Source organism: Poecilia mexicana, unplaced genomic scaffold, assembly GCF_051168715.1.
Source record: "Poecilia mexicana isolate PSO_F unplaced genomic scaffold, ASM5116871v1 scaffold_2, whole genome shotgun sequence".
NCBI lineage: Eukaryota > Metazoa > Chordata > Actinopteri > Cyprinodontiformes > Poeciliidae > Poecilia > Poecilia mexicana.
The window spans coordinates 49,530,799-49,549,975 of NW_028263371.1; the positions used below are offsets into that span (position 1 = coordinate 49,530,799).

General features: G+C 38.5%; 1 protein-coding gene across 1 annotated transcript in view; it reads right to left on the reverse strand.

The window, feature by feature from the left end:
* Positions 1-17,455, reverse strand: part of lrp1bb (low density lipoprotein receptor-related protein 1Bb) — a 318,836-nt gene extending 301,381 nt beyond the window's left edge. Inside the window, exon 1 of the mRNA XM_088002164.1 lies at positions 17,190-17,455. Coding sequence (XP_087858290.1) covers positions 17,190-17,280 — 91 coding nt within the window. The 5' untranslated portion in view covers positions 17,281-17,455. The remainder of the gene's footprint in view (positions 1-17,189) is intronic.
* Between the last annotated feature and the right edge of the window lie 1,722 nt (positions 17,456-19,177).

Consider the following 19,177-nt stretch of genomic DNA (forward strand, 5'->3'; position numbering starts at 1 on the left):
TGTTTAGCTGAAGAGTAACACTAATTGGTCTGCCAGGGACGGTAGCTGTAACACAGACATTTATTGCTGTAAGACTTAATTTTTATACGTGTATTTTCTGTCTGTATGTTGATGTTTGCATTAAACAGGCTTATGGAGAGGTTCTAATCTACTGTAGTATACATGAACGTAACACATTTGACCTCTCATCTGCACCAACACAACTGGTGTCCCTCAATAAGCAAAATACTAACTTTTTTTAAAAATTATCCTAAAGTGTTATGCTCAAGAATATCAGTATGTAGCAAAATCCTTTAAAAATGTATTATCTTGGAAGCTTATTGAATAACCAGTGAGTACTCCACCTTAAATGTTGATTGTGGAAAACCTAGTCTAAGAAAAAAACACAATGAATTTTCCATGTCTTTGTAAAATGACATAGCCAGTCTATTGTGACATCTTCTTTTTAGGTGCTAGTCTTTACAGAAAGTAACATTTTCTGTTTTCATTATCCTTCAGTTTTTTAAGTTGGTGGCTTGAGAAAAGGAGATGCATAAATAAGCACAAGCATGTAAATGTTTACCAACAGGCACTGAAGCGATGTACAATAAAATTAAACACGTTTCTATTATTATTATTATATATCTATGTTTATTTTTCCCCAGATTAATCTAGTGCAGCATCACCAACTGGCCTTAGGTTTGTCAGCTGAATGAAGCTTGTTGGGGGACGGATGAATCCCTCCCCTGTTCTGGTTTTCTGAGCCAAGTCTGCATGATGGGGCACTGAGCCCTCGCTCTGTGCCAGGTGGCAGCTGGGAGAGAGTCCCCAGCCAGGCTTCGGCAGCCCTCTCTGTGGTCCTCTGGCCACCGTCGTTGCCACTTGGGGGATTCGAACACCTCAACACCACTACTTCTGACCAATCTGTAGGTCATAAGTGCTGGCACCAAGCTCTTTTGTGTGTTTGTGCCTGTGTGTTTGCTTGTGCAGACTTTTCATATTTAAGTCACGCAGTAGTTTTTAACTTAGAAATTGTCTATAAAAGGAGCACCTCAAAGATATTTTCAGTTATCAGCACAACATCCCAACACACGGGAGACACTGGATTGTAAAGTCTAATATTAAACTACAATGTGATGACAAAGCTTAGTCGGGAAGAATAAGAAACTAAAGCATCATTTAGAAACAATTCATTTTTGTGTCTATTTAATTCCCTGTGTTTGAAATTTGCTTAAGGAAGTGAAACATTCAACAGCCATAAATTTGTAGAAGGGTATTTTTTTTATTCTACTGTTCATTTAGTGGAAGTAATCCATATCTGTGAAAGATATTCCAAGTGTAACCTGAGTTTTGCTCAAATACCTGAATTATATCATTGAGTCTTGGAGGCATTATCACCACTTATTTATTAACAAATCTTCTCATATAACTAGAAGATTTTTTTGTCCAACAAAAAAAACAAACATTGTCTTTTATATTTATTGTAAGGATACCATGCCTTCTGCACATTTACCACACACCAGAAATACTATCTAGGTTTGACATCTATCAACAAAAGTAACATCTAGTTAAGTCTAGTAAAGTAATTGTAGTGTCAAAAAAAAGAAAGAATATCTCCCAGTGTATCCGTCTTTTTGTTTACCAAGCCTTCTCCAACAATCATCCTGGAAAGAAAATCTTTCATTCTGTATTGATCAGTTGGAGACAGGCACCAAACCTTAACATGTTTATTCGTTGGGTTGTCACCAATTTATGGCAGAAGCAGGATTTGATCAAATATTAAAGACTTCCTTGAAATAGGCTTTTAGCTAAAGTGTGAGGGAATAAAAGGGAAGTATACCTGTTGATCATGCTTAATATTTAACACTGTTCAACCTAGAAGAGTGCAAGGAACACAAACGGGTATGGGGGGAATGGTTCTTGAAGCTGCACTAAAAGTTGAGTGTGTGTGTCGGCTATGGTAAGTCAGGTGAACAATTTCTAAATTTGAAAAGAAAAAAAGTAGGAATATAAGGAATGCAAACTGCTATTAACATTCCTTTTTTAGTACGCCTAGAATTATGTACATTTGGTAATACCAGTTTTAATATGATAAAATCCACACTCTGCTTTCACACACTAATAAATGATAAAACCCCAATTATAGGAAAAGCAACCTAATGACACAGCATATTTATATTTCAGTTTTATAACAGTTATTTGTAACCTGCAAGTTATTCTTCAACCTTACACAGACCAACATAACTGTCTCTAAATAATGTTACGATTTTCATGTGTGTACTGTCAAACCTGAATGAAGGAACTCTTCAGTTAAACGGCAGCATCGTTTTTACTCCAGTTCTGTCAAGGGGAAGGGACCAAAATCCCAGCAAATATTGCGAGAAGCTTATGGAAGAACACTCAAACAGTTGGATCCAAGTCATACAGTTTAAAAAGGCATTTCTACCAAATACTAAGGATTCAAACATGATAAAAAAGAGAAAATGTTCTCCTTTTTGTTTTAAATAGAAATAGATAAATAAAAATACTTTTGGTAATTATATCCATGACTTTATGTCACACAGAAAAATAGTGTTTTTCTAGAGTATGTCAATATTTTGTTTCTTTATGAAAAGAAAGAAAAGAGAGAAAATATAGAAGAGAACATGCATCCTCCGTGGTGAAGAATAAATGCAATGGAAGCAGAATATATGGCTTAAAGTGAATATCTGCTACACGGAATATGTGCACAGTGTGCACACAACAATATGCACAGGTTATCTCCTCGGGGTGCTGCCATCATCCAGCTCGCCGCTAACTCTTCCAAACTGACAAACCAATAGCAGAAGGAGAGTCTTCCACCCTTTGAGACATTTGAAGAAAGGTTTGCTTAACCCAGACCTTCCAGCCGAATACCAACTTTAACCTTTACTATCGCACTATGTCCCTTGTTGAATGCTCAGTTAAGCAGGTAGTTATATTGTTTGAATTGTGTTGGTGGGCATATTTGTACTGTACATGTGCACGGCTGTTTCCTTTTCACAAAGCAGGTTACGTAACGACTTACACAACTTATAAAAGAGACATACATGTTCTTTGGCCTTTTTTCATGTTTTGTCGCATTACAACCACAGCTTTACAGTATTTTTGGATTTAATGTCACACGCCATCACAAAATTGTTATGGCAGTGTTATGCTGTAGTGATGCTTTTCTTCAAAGATGGGAAATGTGATCAGACAAGCAGAAGATTAATGGAGCTAAATACAAGGCCATTTTGTATGAATTTTGGGGTAAAGGTTCATTTTCCAGAAGGAGAGCAATACTTGTGTCTTTTATGTGTGTATTTGCAAAGTGATGACCAAACAGAAAACCTAATAAAAGATCTTCAGCAATAAAATAATCATGTTATTACATTTTTTCTTCTCTCCCTCTTAATCCATTTTCCCTGTGTCCAGGGACCAGATGTCAAAATGCAGTGGGCGTTGCAGGCCTCCTGTCACTGCGAGAATAGAAATCTCTGTTAATTTAGCATCTACTTCCATTAAATCATCAGCTTCTCCTTTGAAAAGCCAAAAGGTATTTCTAGATGGAATTTTTTCTCTCAATGAGCCTGACAACAGTTAAGTTAATCTTTTTTTTCTTTTTGTATCACTGGCTAACTGAAGGTGTTCCAAATCCCTGAAAGATAATGGAAAGATGATGCAATCCTGTTAGCAGGTAGATGTGCTGGCGTCCCACCACTCACTCACTCTACACACCATGCTTTGTAATCCACCCTGTTACTGCAGTTTGTATGTTTAATTCAGAAAATTGCATCTGCATGTTGGTTACAGTGTAAATAGAAATTGTTGGCAGGGAATGCTACCATAATAATAAATCTAACTGATAACTCCATTACGGTGTAGCTAAATGTATTACATTATATCATTCTAATGCCATAAACATAAGGCAGGACAAGGCAGTTAGTTGTACAAACACACAATTTAAGACGGAACTGTTTCATCTAGACTTTGGATCATAATTTATGTTAGTTTGAGTAAAAAATCTCAAGAAGTTTCTGGCTGTAAAACGACAAAATGCAAAAAAAAGGTCATGTTTGAGTCCAATGTTGCATTTAAAATATTTGATATCCGAGAACCTCTCAAATCATTATTATAACCAACATTCTTTGTTTCCTCAAAGGCAAAAAAAATATATACATTTAGCATTTTAAAATATGTAGCATCTTATAACAAATCTATTTTGAAACTCTTAACTGGGTGGAAAAAAATGATCACGCCTTCCATTTAGTAATCAATGATGTAAGTCAATTTACAGCAACAGACTAACACACCCCAAGCCTATCCATTACTGATTCGATTGTGACCCGTTAAGACAGTGGGAGGGGATATTAAATTTGACACCATCACAAATCTAACAGTTACTTTCAGTATCTTCTTTCTGTTGGACTCAGCACAGCTTCATCAGCACATAGTAAAACACAAGAAAAAACAGGTAGGGGCTGATTCAGAGACTCCTTCTTTTCGCTTGCGGCCACGCTTCACCTTTGCCCGGAGAAGGATGTAAGAGCTCAATGTCAGCAACACCCAGCTGACATCACCAGAGAGACGTGTCAGCTGTTTCAATGTCTTTTCATAGCGCATAAAAGACTGGATGTCATTCTGCAAAAACGCTGCCTAAGCAGTTACCTCAATAATAAAAAATAAAAAATCCCAAGATGGGATTTCATCGTGCCTTGTGCAATGTTTGAAGTTCTTCTAGACAAACATTCAGGTTTTGGCTGGAGAGTTCAGTCTGCTCTGGTGCAGCTGAAGAGCTTAGAAGTAGTTCTGACTGCTTGTCTAGTTTTATAGCCAAGACAAACTTGAAATGCAGGAGTCAATAAAAATGCACCTGGAACAAGCCAACAGCAGCGCAAGCCAGAGCACAATGCTGACTGGTGCATCATCTCCGGTTGGAACCACAGTCTCATGCAGACCTCAACCCAGTTCTACCTGGAATCAGCGTGTGTTTTATTCAATTAGTGAGTGAAGACAGATTAGCCTGGAGACTGTGTGGACCTTTTTTTCACGTCTTGAGGATTACCTACTGCTGATGTGGACACTTTTGCTGCCATGTCGGAACAGGATGTGGGCAGAAAACCGAGCTAGAGACCTTGCAGCTGGCAGGCCCATTTTCAGTTTGTGGTGTAGGGGGAAAAGGCGTTAAACAGCTGTGAAAATAGAGGGCAGTCCCACCTTTGAAGGCCACTTATTACCAAACAGTTTCCCCTTTAAAACCAAAACTGGATCTTTTCAATGAGCTGGAAAAAAAATGTTGTCACCCCTTGTGGAGGTTTTTGTTTCTAAAAAACCCTCAGTCGATAAATGTGTCCCATTTTTCTACCTGAAAGAAAAAAAAATGTATATATACATGCTCTGGAAAAAGAGATCACTAAAAATGATTGGTTTCTCTGATTTTACTTCTTATAGGTACATGTTTGAGTAAAATGAACATTGTCCTTTTATTCTATGAACTACTGACAACATGTCTCTGAAATTCCAAGCAAACATTTTGTATTTATTTGCAGAAAATGAGAATTGGCCAAACTAACGAAAAAGATGCAACGCTTTCAGACCTCAAATAAAGCAAAGAAAGCAAGTTCATGTTCATTTAGAAACTACAGTAATAACGTTTTAACTCAGTGTCAGAAATCAATATTTGGTGGAATAATTATGAGGTTTTCAATTGGGTTCGTTGCAGTGGTTTCTTAATTTTTGACAGAGCTGTATATATACACAATTCCAGTATTCCACAAGTTTTGTATCATAATTATAAGGGAAAACATCCTGAAGCAAATGTTTGTGCGTGGTGAGAACTTTATGTAATCCCCAATTGACTGGTATCACAGATTTTGTTTTCTGTATTTGACTAATAGACTCAATTGGTATTTTAACAACTATTTTCCTAGTTCTTTTGGCACAGTGCTTCTTTCTGTCTTCATTTTTTTAGCTGTAAACAACAGATACACAAGTCAAAAGAATGATTCATCCAGGCTTATGCTCATCAGTTGGAAACATGTACTTTACTATTTCACTGCTTTGCTGTCTCTGAACATTTGATTGGTGAAAATATTTCAAGTCTGTCAGGTCAGTAGGCTCATTTCCAGTAGGCTTATTTTTCTTTTTTTCCCAAACTTCTACCACAAATTTATTTTAACTATCTGCGCTACATCTGATAATCTGAAATGGAAATCATTCATCAAGGAGACTAAACAATTCTGTACTTACTGATGTAGACTCCCTTACTGCCCCTCTTCTGCTGAACCAAACTTAGACCCAGGTTGAGCATTTGACCAAGTCAGAGATAAATCTCTGATAACAGTTTAAGCTTAATCAGCTTGACCTATGACTGTTTCACTAAAACCCTTCCTGTGACTTTGTCCAGTGGCAGTGGAGGAAAGTGGAGGAGATGGAGATTCTCTCCTGTGTACAGAGTGCCTTGCAGAAACATCCCAATCCTTTTAAATCTCCATATTCTGCCACATTTCAATTGCTTGTTGAAATGTGATGTTTTTGTTTTGTTTTGTCTTTGTTTTAAGCCGGCACTTGCTGAACATGTCCTGTGTTATGTTGTCCAAATAATTCAATTTACACCTTTATGTCCAAAAACATTATCTCAGTAGTCCTGGTCTCACACATTGGCTTTGGAAAACCTTAGTGTGGCCTTCAGGCCTTTCTTGGAAAACAAAGGTTTCTTCTGTGCTTGCCTTCCAAAAGATTAATACCTGAGCAGTTTTTTTTTAACTGTTCGGAAATTTACTATTATATAAACCCCTGCCATAGGTCTTCCAAATTATATGTCAAGGTTTTTGGGGGCTTTTTTAGAATCTTGCAGTTTATTCCGAGATACGACATGTTGTTGTCTTTCATCTTTAGACTGTTTTCACATCAGAATGTCTGATTTTAAAATCATCTTTAAATCCCCCAGTAAACACTACGGTGTTCACTTTCACTTCACCAGTAGGAACACTCCAAAACTAAACGTTTAAGCAATTAAATAGGGCACATTTTCTTGAAAATGCTGAGCAACAATGTGCTAAATATGTGCACCTGATGTGCACCGTTTTAAAATTGTAGTCTGGCTATCGCTGAAGTTTGCCAGTGACAGCGGAGGAAGTAAATGAAGTCATTTAGTCCGTGTTGGCCACACTTCTAAATATTGAACTAACATTAACAGCCATATTGTTTGGCTTGACACGTCTCTGTTTGCAGTGAGGGATGATTGCTTGCAGGTCAGGCAATTTCCGGTAATCTTCATAGTATTGAACCGGTTCATTACATATGCCACGGCCAAACGTTAGCAATTGGGTAAAATCTAAAAAAACATAAACTTCACTCAATCGCTAAAGCACTGCTTATACAGCAAATTCACAGCCAATACCATCTTAACAAATTTCTCCATAAAAAGTAGATTCAATCAATACAGACTCCACCAGAGTCCACATCTCCAGCCAGCAACTGTTTTCCAATAGCTGAAGGTCCAGACCCCATGTGTGAAGCAAAGCACAGAACAAAAAACTGTCTTTTTACCCAGCTAAATAAATGAGGGTGTGACCTAATTTATTTCTAACCAAAACTAATTTTTGTTACATTTTATAGAGAAACATGAAATATTTGTTTTTAATTTAACAGTTTTGCTAAATTGATATTTATACTGGGACACCCCACAATAGCCTTTGTGCAGGGTGGGAGTCCAATTGGATATCATGGTTTCTTCAGTTGGTGTGATTTTAGAATCTTTATCTTCTCCCTGAAGTCACATTCCCTCCTCCCACGTCATCAACCTTTCCTCCTGCCTGCAGCTGACTGCCACACCCACCTGTTTCCAAATCCCCCAGCAGCCCGGCAGCCATCCATTCTTGGGTTTTTGTCTTACCTAGCAGCATAGGCTGTTCAGATCTACCCCCTCCCCCCCAACAACTGCTTTTGTTTCTGTGCTTTTCTGCCTCTCTGACCACCTTTATTTTTCATACAAGTTCAATACAATCACTGAACTCGCCTGCCCGGTTTCCGTCTTGACCGGGTTCACTTCCCTGCTGTGCTTGTGTGAAATAATTTATTTAATAAATCCACACTTGGAGGGCAGACTGTGCTTTTACGTCACATGCGGTCACCAATTCAGTAAAATTCTGATGGATTAATAAGTGAAAACTGAGATGGCCGATACACCTTGCAGTCCTGAAACGTCCTCCGTCACTAATTAAAGCCGTACTGCAGCTGCTGTCTGATTCAGAGTGCTTGTTTTCTAATGAGGTTCCACCAAAAATCATGAGCCAGAACAGCTTGCTCCCAGTTTGAAAAATTAATAATAGAATATTTCAGTGACAACCACAAGCAGCCCTTGTAATATTTAAGTTAAAGCTCTTTTCCCTTGGGCTGGCTTGCCATAAACAATTCTCTTTAACAGATGCCTCTCTTCTATCCTGATTACTTGCCCTTACTATCTCAGCCGAGCGTTCATGATTCAGACAGTGACTCTGAACTTTTCTGCCAGCGCAACGCTACAGCATCAGGCATTCTACCTTTCCGTTTTAAGCCTACAACGCTGCTTGTGAAGCAGTATGGAAAGCTGAGGTTAAACCCTGTTAGGGTTCTCAAAAGGCAACTAAAATCTGTCCTGGCCAGACATACATAGGCTACTAAAAGGATTAAATGATCACAGCTTTATTCACCCTCTGCCTCATTTTTATACGCATACATGCTGTTGACCCTGTGTTCCTCCAAAACCTATGCTTGGTTTGGCAACAGCTTCAGTGCTGTTAACCAGCTCAGTTGAAATAAATATATTTCTTGGCTGTCTATCAGTTCAGTTCAGTTCAGTTTATTTATACAGCAACAATTCTCCCAAAAATTTCTCCCACCAAAAAAGTTAATTAAATCCAATAATACAAACTCAGTCAGTTTCATTCAATCCAAACTGATCATAATTATTAAACAGCCCAGTCAATTTCAGCTTATTATTCAAACTGGTGAATAAAACAAACAAAGAAAATCATGTGGTATTAACAGATTAACAGCAAAAGATACCTTGCTAAGCAAGTTCATGTTCAGTTGAGATTTGTATGACTTAAGCTCATCATGCACAGTAACACAACCATGCAAAAGGAAAAAAGTTCTTGATTATCATTACACTCACTTCAAAAGCAAAGCAAACCCTTCCTGGTTCTATAGAAAAAAAAAGAGGTAGTGTAAAAGTCAAGTGCTGCAGATCAAATGGATTTGATTTTGAAGGTTTGGTCTACAGCTAGCCAAGAAGAAAAGTATTCAGCAATGACCTTAGAGAAGCAATTTTAGCAGACTGCTAATCAGTGAAGGGTTATAAGGCCATTTCCAAACAATATGAAGTTCAGGAGTCTACAAGTGAGAAACATTTAACAATTGCCAGTAATTACTATTCTTTCCAGGAGAGAACGTCCCACATAATTCACCTCAAGGACAGAGCATATGGTTCTCAGAGAAACTGCAAAACAGACAAAAGCTCCATCTCAGACTCTGCAAGAACTAGAAATAACTGTTTCTGCTGTAAATCTAAATCTCAGGGGGTTTTTTTTATAATTAATCTAGTAATTTTGAGATCTTAAGTTTAAGATTTCTGATTCAAATGTAGAAAAGCCCAGCAATCTTGTGTAATAGAAAACATGACTGATGTATTTATGGGGGAGAAAAGGCAAAAAAGAAAAAAAAAACTGTAAATCAAATTGTAGGGAATCAAAATCAGTTCAAAACCATCTGAAGAAAAAAGAAATCAGGGCAGGGATGTTAGACCACAAAATATTTAATTTGACCAAGAAGGTTGTAATTTGTGCGAAATTACCTGGAACAATGAGTGACTGAGTGACTTCAGAACTCAATGTTTGTCTTGGACATGGAATTACAGTTAATGCTAATAAATGTTAAAAACAGAGAAATAAATTATTATTCATATAGATGACCTACTCTATAGAAAAATCATTCTTTTGTTGCCAATATTCAACTCCTTTTGTTGTGTTCTCATGCACAGAATATAATTACAGAGTACCGTATTTTCCGCACTATAAGACGCACCTAAAAACCTTCAATTTCCTCAAAAGCCGACAGTGCGCCTTATAATCCGGTGCGCCTTATATATGGACCAATATTGAGCCACAACAGGTCCAGCAACGGACCTTACCACAGGGGCCGCGTTTCATTGGCTAATGCCCATTTTAGGTCACAGCGCAGCTACCACGTGCGTGACCGTCTCACAAACACAAGCTACAGTAGTAAACATATTAGGGCTGAAACGATTCCTCGAATGATTCGAGTACCTCGATTACTAAAATTCCTCGAGGAAAATTTACCTGCCTCGAAGCTTCGTTAATTTATGTTTTATTAGTTAGCGCACCGTGTTCCGGCCGGGACTTCATTTGCGTTGCGCGGAGCTCTCACTTCCGCCTCTGAGTTGTTGACAAAAGCTAAGTCTCAGCGGCATAAAGTCCAATCTTCAAGATTGGCCCGTGGGGATTTTATTGATTGATGATAATGCCCGACTTTTTATCGTTTTTGGGGAACCAATAAGCATCCTTAAAATGACTGGGGGAATGCCTGGAGTACGGCAGCATTTCTCCTCCGGGGCTGCTGGTTGAAAGCGAACGGCGGGAAGAGCGCTGAGGTGAGCGGATAGCCTGAACAGGGCGGGCGGCTGAGTAGCTGATGCTTACCGTGTAAATGTAGCTTTACCGACGAACCGCACAATAAATGTCATATCCCGGTCTGAAGAAACGGGTGGCGGAGCGCATCGTACATGGCTGGTAGATGAGTTTCTGAGTGTGACCAGTGAAGGTGTCGTAAATATCCCGTATTGCTTCCCCCCGTGTTCGTCCCCCGGTCTAACGGTTCGTCAGTCCGCTGGTCTATTTCCTCCCCTCCACCCCATCTGACGTTAGTTCATTCGCCCTCTCCTCGCACTCCAGGCGGCATTTCCCGTATTTTCAAACCCAAAGCGTGACAGGTTAGGTGGCAAGGTGAGTTTAATTAATCTATTAAACTCACTGAAGATGAATACATAAACTAAAAGCTGGATTGTAGACATTTTTTATAAGCATATTTGTGAGCCTGCCTCTTTGTTATTAAATTCAATATAATTTCAGATTTTTCTATAACTTTTCTTCTGGTTAACTTAGAAAGTGAGCTATTATTGTTACAGGTTAGTTTTCTAAACTACAAAAAAGCAACTGTTAGGGATGCTCAAATATGAACAATTGGACTGATATTGATATCTGATAGTAACACCGGTATTATGCCAGATTTACCAATATTTCATTTTATAATTTTTTTATCCGATTACTCGATTAATCGTAAGAATAATCGATAGATTACTCGATTACTAAAATATTCGTTTACAACAGCCCTAAAACACATGCTAATGTACATTGTGGACCATCAAAACCATGAATGCCGACTTACCCAGCCTTGCAAGAACAATAGGCATCAGTGATCTTGTCCACAGCTATATTTATGCTGAGGGTGTGAGGATCTGCTGTTTTCCTCATCTATCGGTAGCTTTTAGCTGTGACGCGCACAATGTTGGAGGCATCCAGTGGCTCAAACACCTTGATGTCGTCCAAAAAAGATGACATGAACTTGTTGGTTCCCCTGTCCATTGTCGTGGCTGATATGTTGTGAAAATCCGGCAGAAATGCTACGCTAATTAACTCAGATTGAAATGAAAGACGTCATGTTTACACAGACATGCAGTAGGCTGCTTACGTAGTTGGTCCACTACGGTAAGCAGCCGCCAACTTCTTTTTCCCCGTAGAAGAAGTAGTGCGCGGTGCATGCTGGGATAGTTGTCAGAACACTGGTTTGTTAATAAAGTTTGATAATACATTTAAAGGGGGGGGAGGGGCAGGGGAAGCGAGACAGAGACTGCAGCGGCAGCGTGTCGGTTGGTCTGTGTTACCCAGAAAGCAGTTGGGCATAATATCGCAACACCAACACCATGAGTGAAACAACGACTGGGCCAGCCTACTATATAAAGTACTCGGGGACCATTTCTTTATTAATGTGTATGTGTAATAATAGAGTATGAAGCGTCTATTCTATGCGCCTTATAATGCGGTGCGCCTAATGTATGAAAAAAGTCCTAAAATAGGCCATTCATTGAAGGTGCGCCTTATAATCCGGTGCGCCTTATAGTGCGGAAAATACGGTACTGTTACTCTGTTAAGAAATATAAATTACCCAAAGTTATTCCAAACACACAAGATGAGGCAGGAATGCAATTCATATGCAGATGTATTTCAATTGCATATACATCTGCATGTGAATGAATGTGTGATTAGCTAATGGACTTCAAGGTATCCTGGCCGTTGTACCGACAGTGAGGTCCTCCATTTTACTGTTTAATATTTCACATACTAGACAGACAGGTAGATAACAACTATTAATTTGTCTGACAGATCCTGATTTAATGTGTGAAATTAAAGGGCCTAACATATTTTGCAGGCACATAGCTGACTCTTTCACTAAGCATTATCCATATTCTCATATAGCCTATTTGTTCTTTTTCTTATCTTGGTAAATGGAAGTGCTGAAGTGGTTCATATCGAAGTCTGGACAATAATAGGATATTAAAAACAAAATGAAACTCATTTTTTTGCAATTAAGAAGGAACAATAGAAAAATCTGCCTGTCTTTAGTAATTCATTTTTCATTCCATCGATTGCTCCACACCACCCTCTAACTATACGACTCTACAATATAGCTGAACATTAATCCTGAAAATGCAGTTTTGCTGTGGAACATTAAAGAGTAAAGATGAAAACTATCTGCTGGTTAACTTGAGCACTAAATGACTGCGCTCATCCTGATTTTTGTCCCAACCAATGCACGTTTAAAACGCAAAGTTACTTACATACGCTTCGTGTGATCGTATCTCACTATCTCACTTAATTAGCTCCTGAAAGCACTTTTACCTGCATTAGTGTGTGGACATATCTGTGCCTTTGACATCACTATCAACTTTTAAATAGGCTATACATTACAAACAACCTTGAGCTGTTTGAGCTTGGTGATGCTTATCTGCCACCGAGGTCGCTGCATGAGATCCCGAGTATTTAATGTGTTTTTTTTTTTTCCTTAAGGAAAAAAGCTGAAAAAAGAAAGAAGTACAACGTTGTTGTCAAATTCCTCAAGCTGTTCTTAGTGTCTGATCAGCGGTTTTCTGACACAACAGCCAGGCCAGGTCGACCGGCTCAATGTTAGATGGACACGAGTGATAAGTAGGGAAACACAGAGAGGAAGCATTTATTGGAGACAATGCCATTCAAACATTGAACTCCAGAAATGCTTTTAATTCATTCAGAGATAACCACTACTCACCACTTGGCATTCAAAGCAAATTGGTCACAACTATGCTGAAATAAATGAATTTCAAACTAATTAGACTAACAACCACGTTTTGTGTAAAAAAAAAAAGAAATTCCATTATCAGCACTGTGCAACAACAAGATGTTTCATTTGTTCTTGGTGTGAATGGAGCAGGAGATGATAGTGATTCATCCCAGGTTCTATTGTAGTGTGTCTGAATCTAATAGTTCTCAATGTAACAGTTGTGTCTTTTTTTTATTTATTTTTACTTTCAGTCAAAACTAGGTGCGCCCCCACTCCCCTCTCAACACTGCTGCAGAGTGGGACACTCTTACAGAGCTGAAAGAGCCAAATCCATCTTTTCATTTCATGCACCGAGAGAAGCACACAGTGTTTGTCTTGCCTACTGTGATTGCAAGGCAATCTCTAAGTCCCTGTTTTCCAAGCTGTGTTGAAGGGGGGCATTTGTGACAGTTTCTCAACAGGCAGAGCGGCCTCGCCACGCTGTGCTCGGCTGGAGAATGTAAAGGAGGGTAAGCTATAGGTAAGACATCATTACAAGGACGATCTTTGAGTTTAAGTTCTGACTCGAAAAAATGCCAAATACACTGCGCCGTAGGTGTACATGTAAATGCATTGGTCAAGTTAAAAATAGTGGTCACCTTTCTTTAATTTAAAACAAGAAAATAAAAGCCTGTATACTGACATTAAAGCCCTCAGTGGAGTAGAGGCACGATATGGGGACATTATGTTAGTTATATGTTTTATGTATAATCTTAAAGATGTTGTTGCAACATTGAAATATTTTATGTAATTTTTAATGTGATTTTTTTTTAAATATGTTTTGTCTTCCAATGTCTGGCATTCCTTCATAGCCCTGCTCTCAAATGACACAGGGTTAAAATATTTTTGGTCAAATCTTTAGTTACTAAAATTTAGCTGAGTTCTATCATCTTAAAATTATAAGATTGCTTATATTTAACCATCTATGACAAAAATCTTTGAGGAAGCACTACTTGAAAGAAGATTTTTTTTAACAATTGCAAAGCAACCTTTTAATGGATCCCCTTTAAAGTTATACATTTTTTAGGTTTTAGAGTAATTACATGTCCATAATATGTCAGACAACACATCAAGTGAAGCCTATGTGAATTCTCAAAGATTCTTGCCATCACAATGGTAAACCAGTTTGTTAAAAAAAAAAAAAAACCCTCAAGCATATTGCCAAGTATATAAATACAAGTGCCTGTTTTTGTAATACCCATCACTCCCTCCTGCCCTCATCCTCAAAGGATGTCAGGATCACTTAATTAGGTCAAATGTTTAGAAGAGTTGCAGCATTATAACATCAAGGTCACTAAATTGAGTGAAGGGCAAAACAGCATGTTCTAACATCAGCTAACCTCTGGTAAATGGATACTTAAAAACATTAACTTTAGGATTATTAGGTTGTTTAAAAAAGTACAAAGGAGAACAAAAGAAGAAAACATTTTTTTTTAATTGGACCTAAATTTAAAGCTTGACCAAAGCAGTATACAAACCTCCTGAAATTCTATTTATGGATTTTGGCTTTGGATAGTGATGCACCAATATAGGTTTCCCATGCCAAGATCGAGATCTCATTTTCATTTAGATCCGGCTAACTCACTGTAAATGTTGACTGAAGGCAATGGTTCCCCTAGGACTACAAAAAAGTTTGGACAAAATGTGCTGCCGGTTATATGATAGAGGTAGTGATTTTGAATTCAGGAGAAAAAAAAAGGAATGAGCAGATTATTCCCATTCCTAAAGTAAGGCATGTGTTCCTAACCTTTACCTGTTTTTTACTAAACAAAAATGTTAATGAAAGGACATGTGGTTGATTGTGCAGTTATTTGTTTTATGCATATAATAAAAAAGCTAATGAATTAGATCTTTCAGTATTTGATTTGCAACAACTGAAAATTAGTCATTGCTTGAATGGTGCATTTATAATTTTAATATGTCAGCCCAAGATTATTAGTGGCCCCTCCACATCTGCTCCCCTACCCCCTTACAATACTTGGAGGTTGTTAATTTCATTTAAATATTGTTAATAACTTAGCAGTTAAATATTGTTAATAACTTAGCAGTTAAATATTGTTAATAACTTAGCAGTATGCTACTGGCCCTTAATTTTGGGGTTATAAATCTTGTTTCAGTTTTAAGCAGCATAAGTAGCTGTCTATGAACTTGGCAGATAACACAAGCTGGGGGCTGCAGAATTGAACTGTGCTCTGCAAAAAAAAAAAAAAAATAGATGCAGATGTCGAGCAAAGCTGGTGTGATTTTGGCTGCGTATTTCCTCAATTATCCCAACGATCTTTTAGGTAGCAAAGAGATTTCTGTCATTCAAAAGATAACCATTTGTACTTTTAAAACCACTTTCACAGGACCTATCGTTTATTCAGGTTAACTATAAAAATACCTTTTGCCATTCGATCTCCAAAAAATAGTTCCAACATACCGATATAAGGGTAGCGCGTGGTATTGATTGTCACACTGCCATATTATAGGCATCAAAGGTCATTTTGTGGTCACATAAAAAAAAATTGAAGTGGGGAGGTGCTTTGTAATTTTTATGGGTAAGAGTAATTTTTCATGCCTTTGTTTTTGGATTTAAGGCTTACACAACAATAAGCCTTTAAAACTGCAGCAAAATGCTGAAGGTAAAATCTTCGATTTAAATCAAGTTTTTCATTGACAAGCTAAAGCCACGTAGAAGCTATCTTAAAATTGTTCGAGAGGCGCTGATGAAGATGAATCTGTTGGCAGTATTTCTGGCTTTGCATGTTTGTTCAGTTTCAGTTATCACACATTCATAATAAAATACAAAACAGATCGCTGGTTTAACTTCATATTTTCAAAGTGCATCCTGTCAACTTTTTGATGAGTAGAAAGTTATATGTAGAAATTCCGATTTGTTACTGAATTTCCACTGATAACTATCACCAAACTCAACCTGGTTACAAAGTTTAAAGAGTCGCATTGCTGGTTAATTGCGCATCATATAATCAATTGCAAAAGTAAAGATACTTATTTTGAGTCCTGCGCCTTGAGCTTTGATTTACTGACGGGACTGTGATAATGATGAATAAATCATGCGAGAGTAAAAAGTGTGACAAACAGCCCCGATCTGCTACCGTTTATTTCAAACAAACTTCAAATATCAGACACCATTCTGTTCTAATACGCTCCTAAAAAAGGGGCTCGCTGCAATAAGCTCCTACTAGGTTCTGCCGCGCTCTGTAGAGCTGACCGCACAAACCACCGTCCTATCAAATCCGTTCTGGTGCGATGTTCAAGGATCCCACGGCAAAGATCCAAGCTACAACTCGGATCGGATGGACTCGGATGGATGCAAAAAGAATCCTCTCCGGCTCAGGGGATCTTTTCCCCCCCCCCCCTTCACCTGCTGCATTGTAGGATATAGCTACGCTGCGCACCTGCAGTCACAGATAGGCTACGGAATCCTGTCCTGGCTCCTCACGGCTGTTCCTGGAAATGCTCAAACACAGCAAAAGCTGTGCCAAATGCACATCCAGCGAGTTCTTACTATACAGGTGGCATTGCTATTTCGGATCAAGCAATACAACGTGTCATTTTAAAGATCCTAAATATTCCAGGAAAGAATGACACGTTGGACTTTAAAGGATGAGGAGCATCTTTCTTTCTTTTTTTGTTGTTATAATAAACTGTTTAGGATACAGGATGGGTGCGTTTTAAAAAAACGTGTTAATATCCAGCAACTACACAGCATTTAGAAGCAGTGTACCAACAAAAGACTAGGGCTGCCAAGTTTCATCGGACTGCGCATTGCCCGTGGTTCCGCTCCGGCTTACCGTTCTCCTCGTCGGACACCTTCGATGGCTCGGCGCACGGAAATAATCCGGAGGAAAGGGCGAGAAAGGCGAGAAGGAAAAACTCCGACATGTTTCCGGAGAGCGGGCTATGCAAGTAGCCACGGTGCTTCTCCCGCTCCTGTTCCGGGTCCGGGTCCAGTCTCCCCCTCCACCACCAACCCGGTTGACGAGCGCCGTTATCCGGTGATGTCCGGCGGAACCAGTGCGCAGAACGGTGCGGCTCCCTGACACATGCACACCGCCGCTCTGAGCAGCGAACAGACGCACCGGTGGGATGAGAGTGAGAGAGGCAGGGAGGACGAGAAGGAGGAGGAAGGGGGACCGAGGGTTGAGGGAGGGAGGCAAGAGCAAAGAGGAGTACGTTTCCTGTCTTTTCTCAATGATTTAATGCCGTCAAGGTGACGCAGCTCGTTGCACATTAATCATATAGTTTTGCTCTGGAGAGAAATGATTTGGTGTCGTTATTAGGAGCTTAAGCTCAGATGGAGGGTGTGGGGGTCCTAAAGAATGAGGGGCACAAAAAAGAGAGAAAAGTAGTAAGTACGATTTAAGATTTTTAACACTAAGAAAGTTTAGCATGATCATAACGGGATGCATTCCTCTTAAATACACAAGTCCTTCCTTCTCCCTTTGGTAAATTGTTTTATTTATAAAAATTCATCATCCGTTCAATCTTCCGCAGTCATTAGACGAAAGGCTGAGTTCACCCTGACAGGTCGCCAGGCCGTCACGGGGTCACACACAGGATAAAAGACCATGCGCATACATTTCCACCTTAGAGCAATTTAGAGAGACTAATTTAGAGAGGAAGCCGGAGTACCCTGAGAGAAACATGCAGACATGTTGTTTGAATTCAAGTCAGATTATCAATATTAGTGTCAAATCAAAAATGTTATGTCAAGGCACAATGCTTATTCACAATCCTGAGCATTGGTCACTTTATTATGTATATCCAGTCAACTGCTTGTTAAACACAAACAGTGAATCACAGCAGAAATCACATTAATGCACCTATTGTGGTGAACATAACTTGCTGAATCTCAGTTTGGGGATCAGAATGGGAAAGAAAGGAAGTTTGAAAATTACAGTTACATATTTTTAAGCAGCGATATTAACCTTTTCCTGAAAGTGATGAAAAAGTGTTGCTTCTTTCAGACAGCTGACCAGATGAGTGCAACAAGATGATCGATTCTGCTTGCATTTCAATAAAATGACTTAACTTATCAGAACATATTTGTGGTTTTGAAAGAGTGCTTTTGTTTAGCAGAATACATAATTGAAATGTTAAAAGTAAGGCACCAGCACCCCATGAGGTTACAATGAAACCATGGAGTAACTGGCAAATGAAGAATAATTGGTACCATTATTCATGTCATTATCTCAAATTCATTTATATTATTGTGTTTTTTAAATGATTACTTTCTGGCAGGGAGAGGGAAAAAAGAAACAAACAAACATGGAAACTTTTTCACTTTAAGCTGAACCTCTTAAGTCATTGCTTAGTACTGACATTTTGTTTTCTCTGAAAAAGTAATGTCGACTTTTCTGACACTAATGATAAATGTGGGTCTAAAAAGTATGCCTTTGAGCTGAACAGTACATTTACAGTGTGTGCAAAATGTCCCTTAATCATACCTTTACAAAGTTCAAAGAAGAAAATGCAGTCTTTAAAATAGCTTTTGCAGGATTAAATGGGTTTACTTAAAATGGGAATTTGATCAGGGGGATGAATAGATCTATTTGGTAAAAAAATAATTTGCAGGTAAAAAAAACAATACAAATAATGCTTTTCATGCCGGCTTCATTCAAGGCAATTCATGCATTTGGAAAGACTCAGAGTCAGCATTTGAAACTGAGATCAAAGGGTTCATTGCAAATTAGCTTGGTCAAAAATAACCCCTTTTTTACACTTTGCTTCATACAGAGGGTCTGCACACTTGGCTATTAAGAAACAATACTGTTTATTG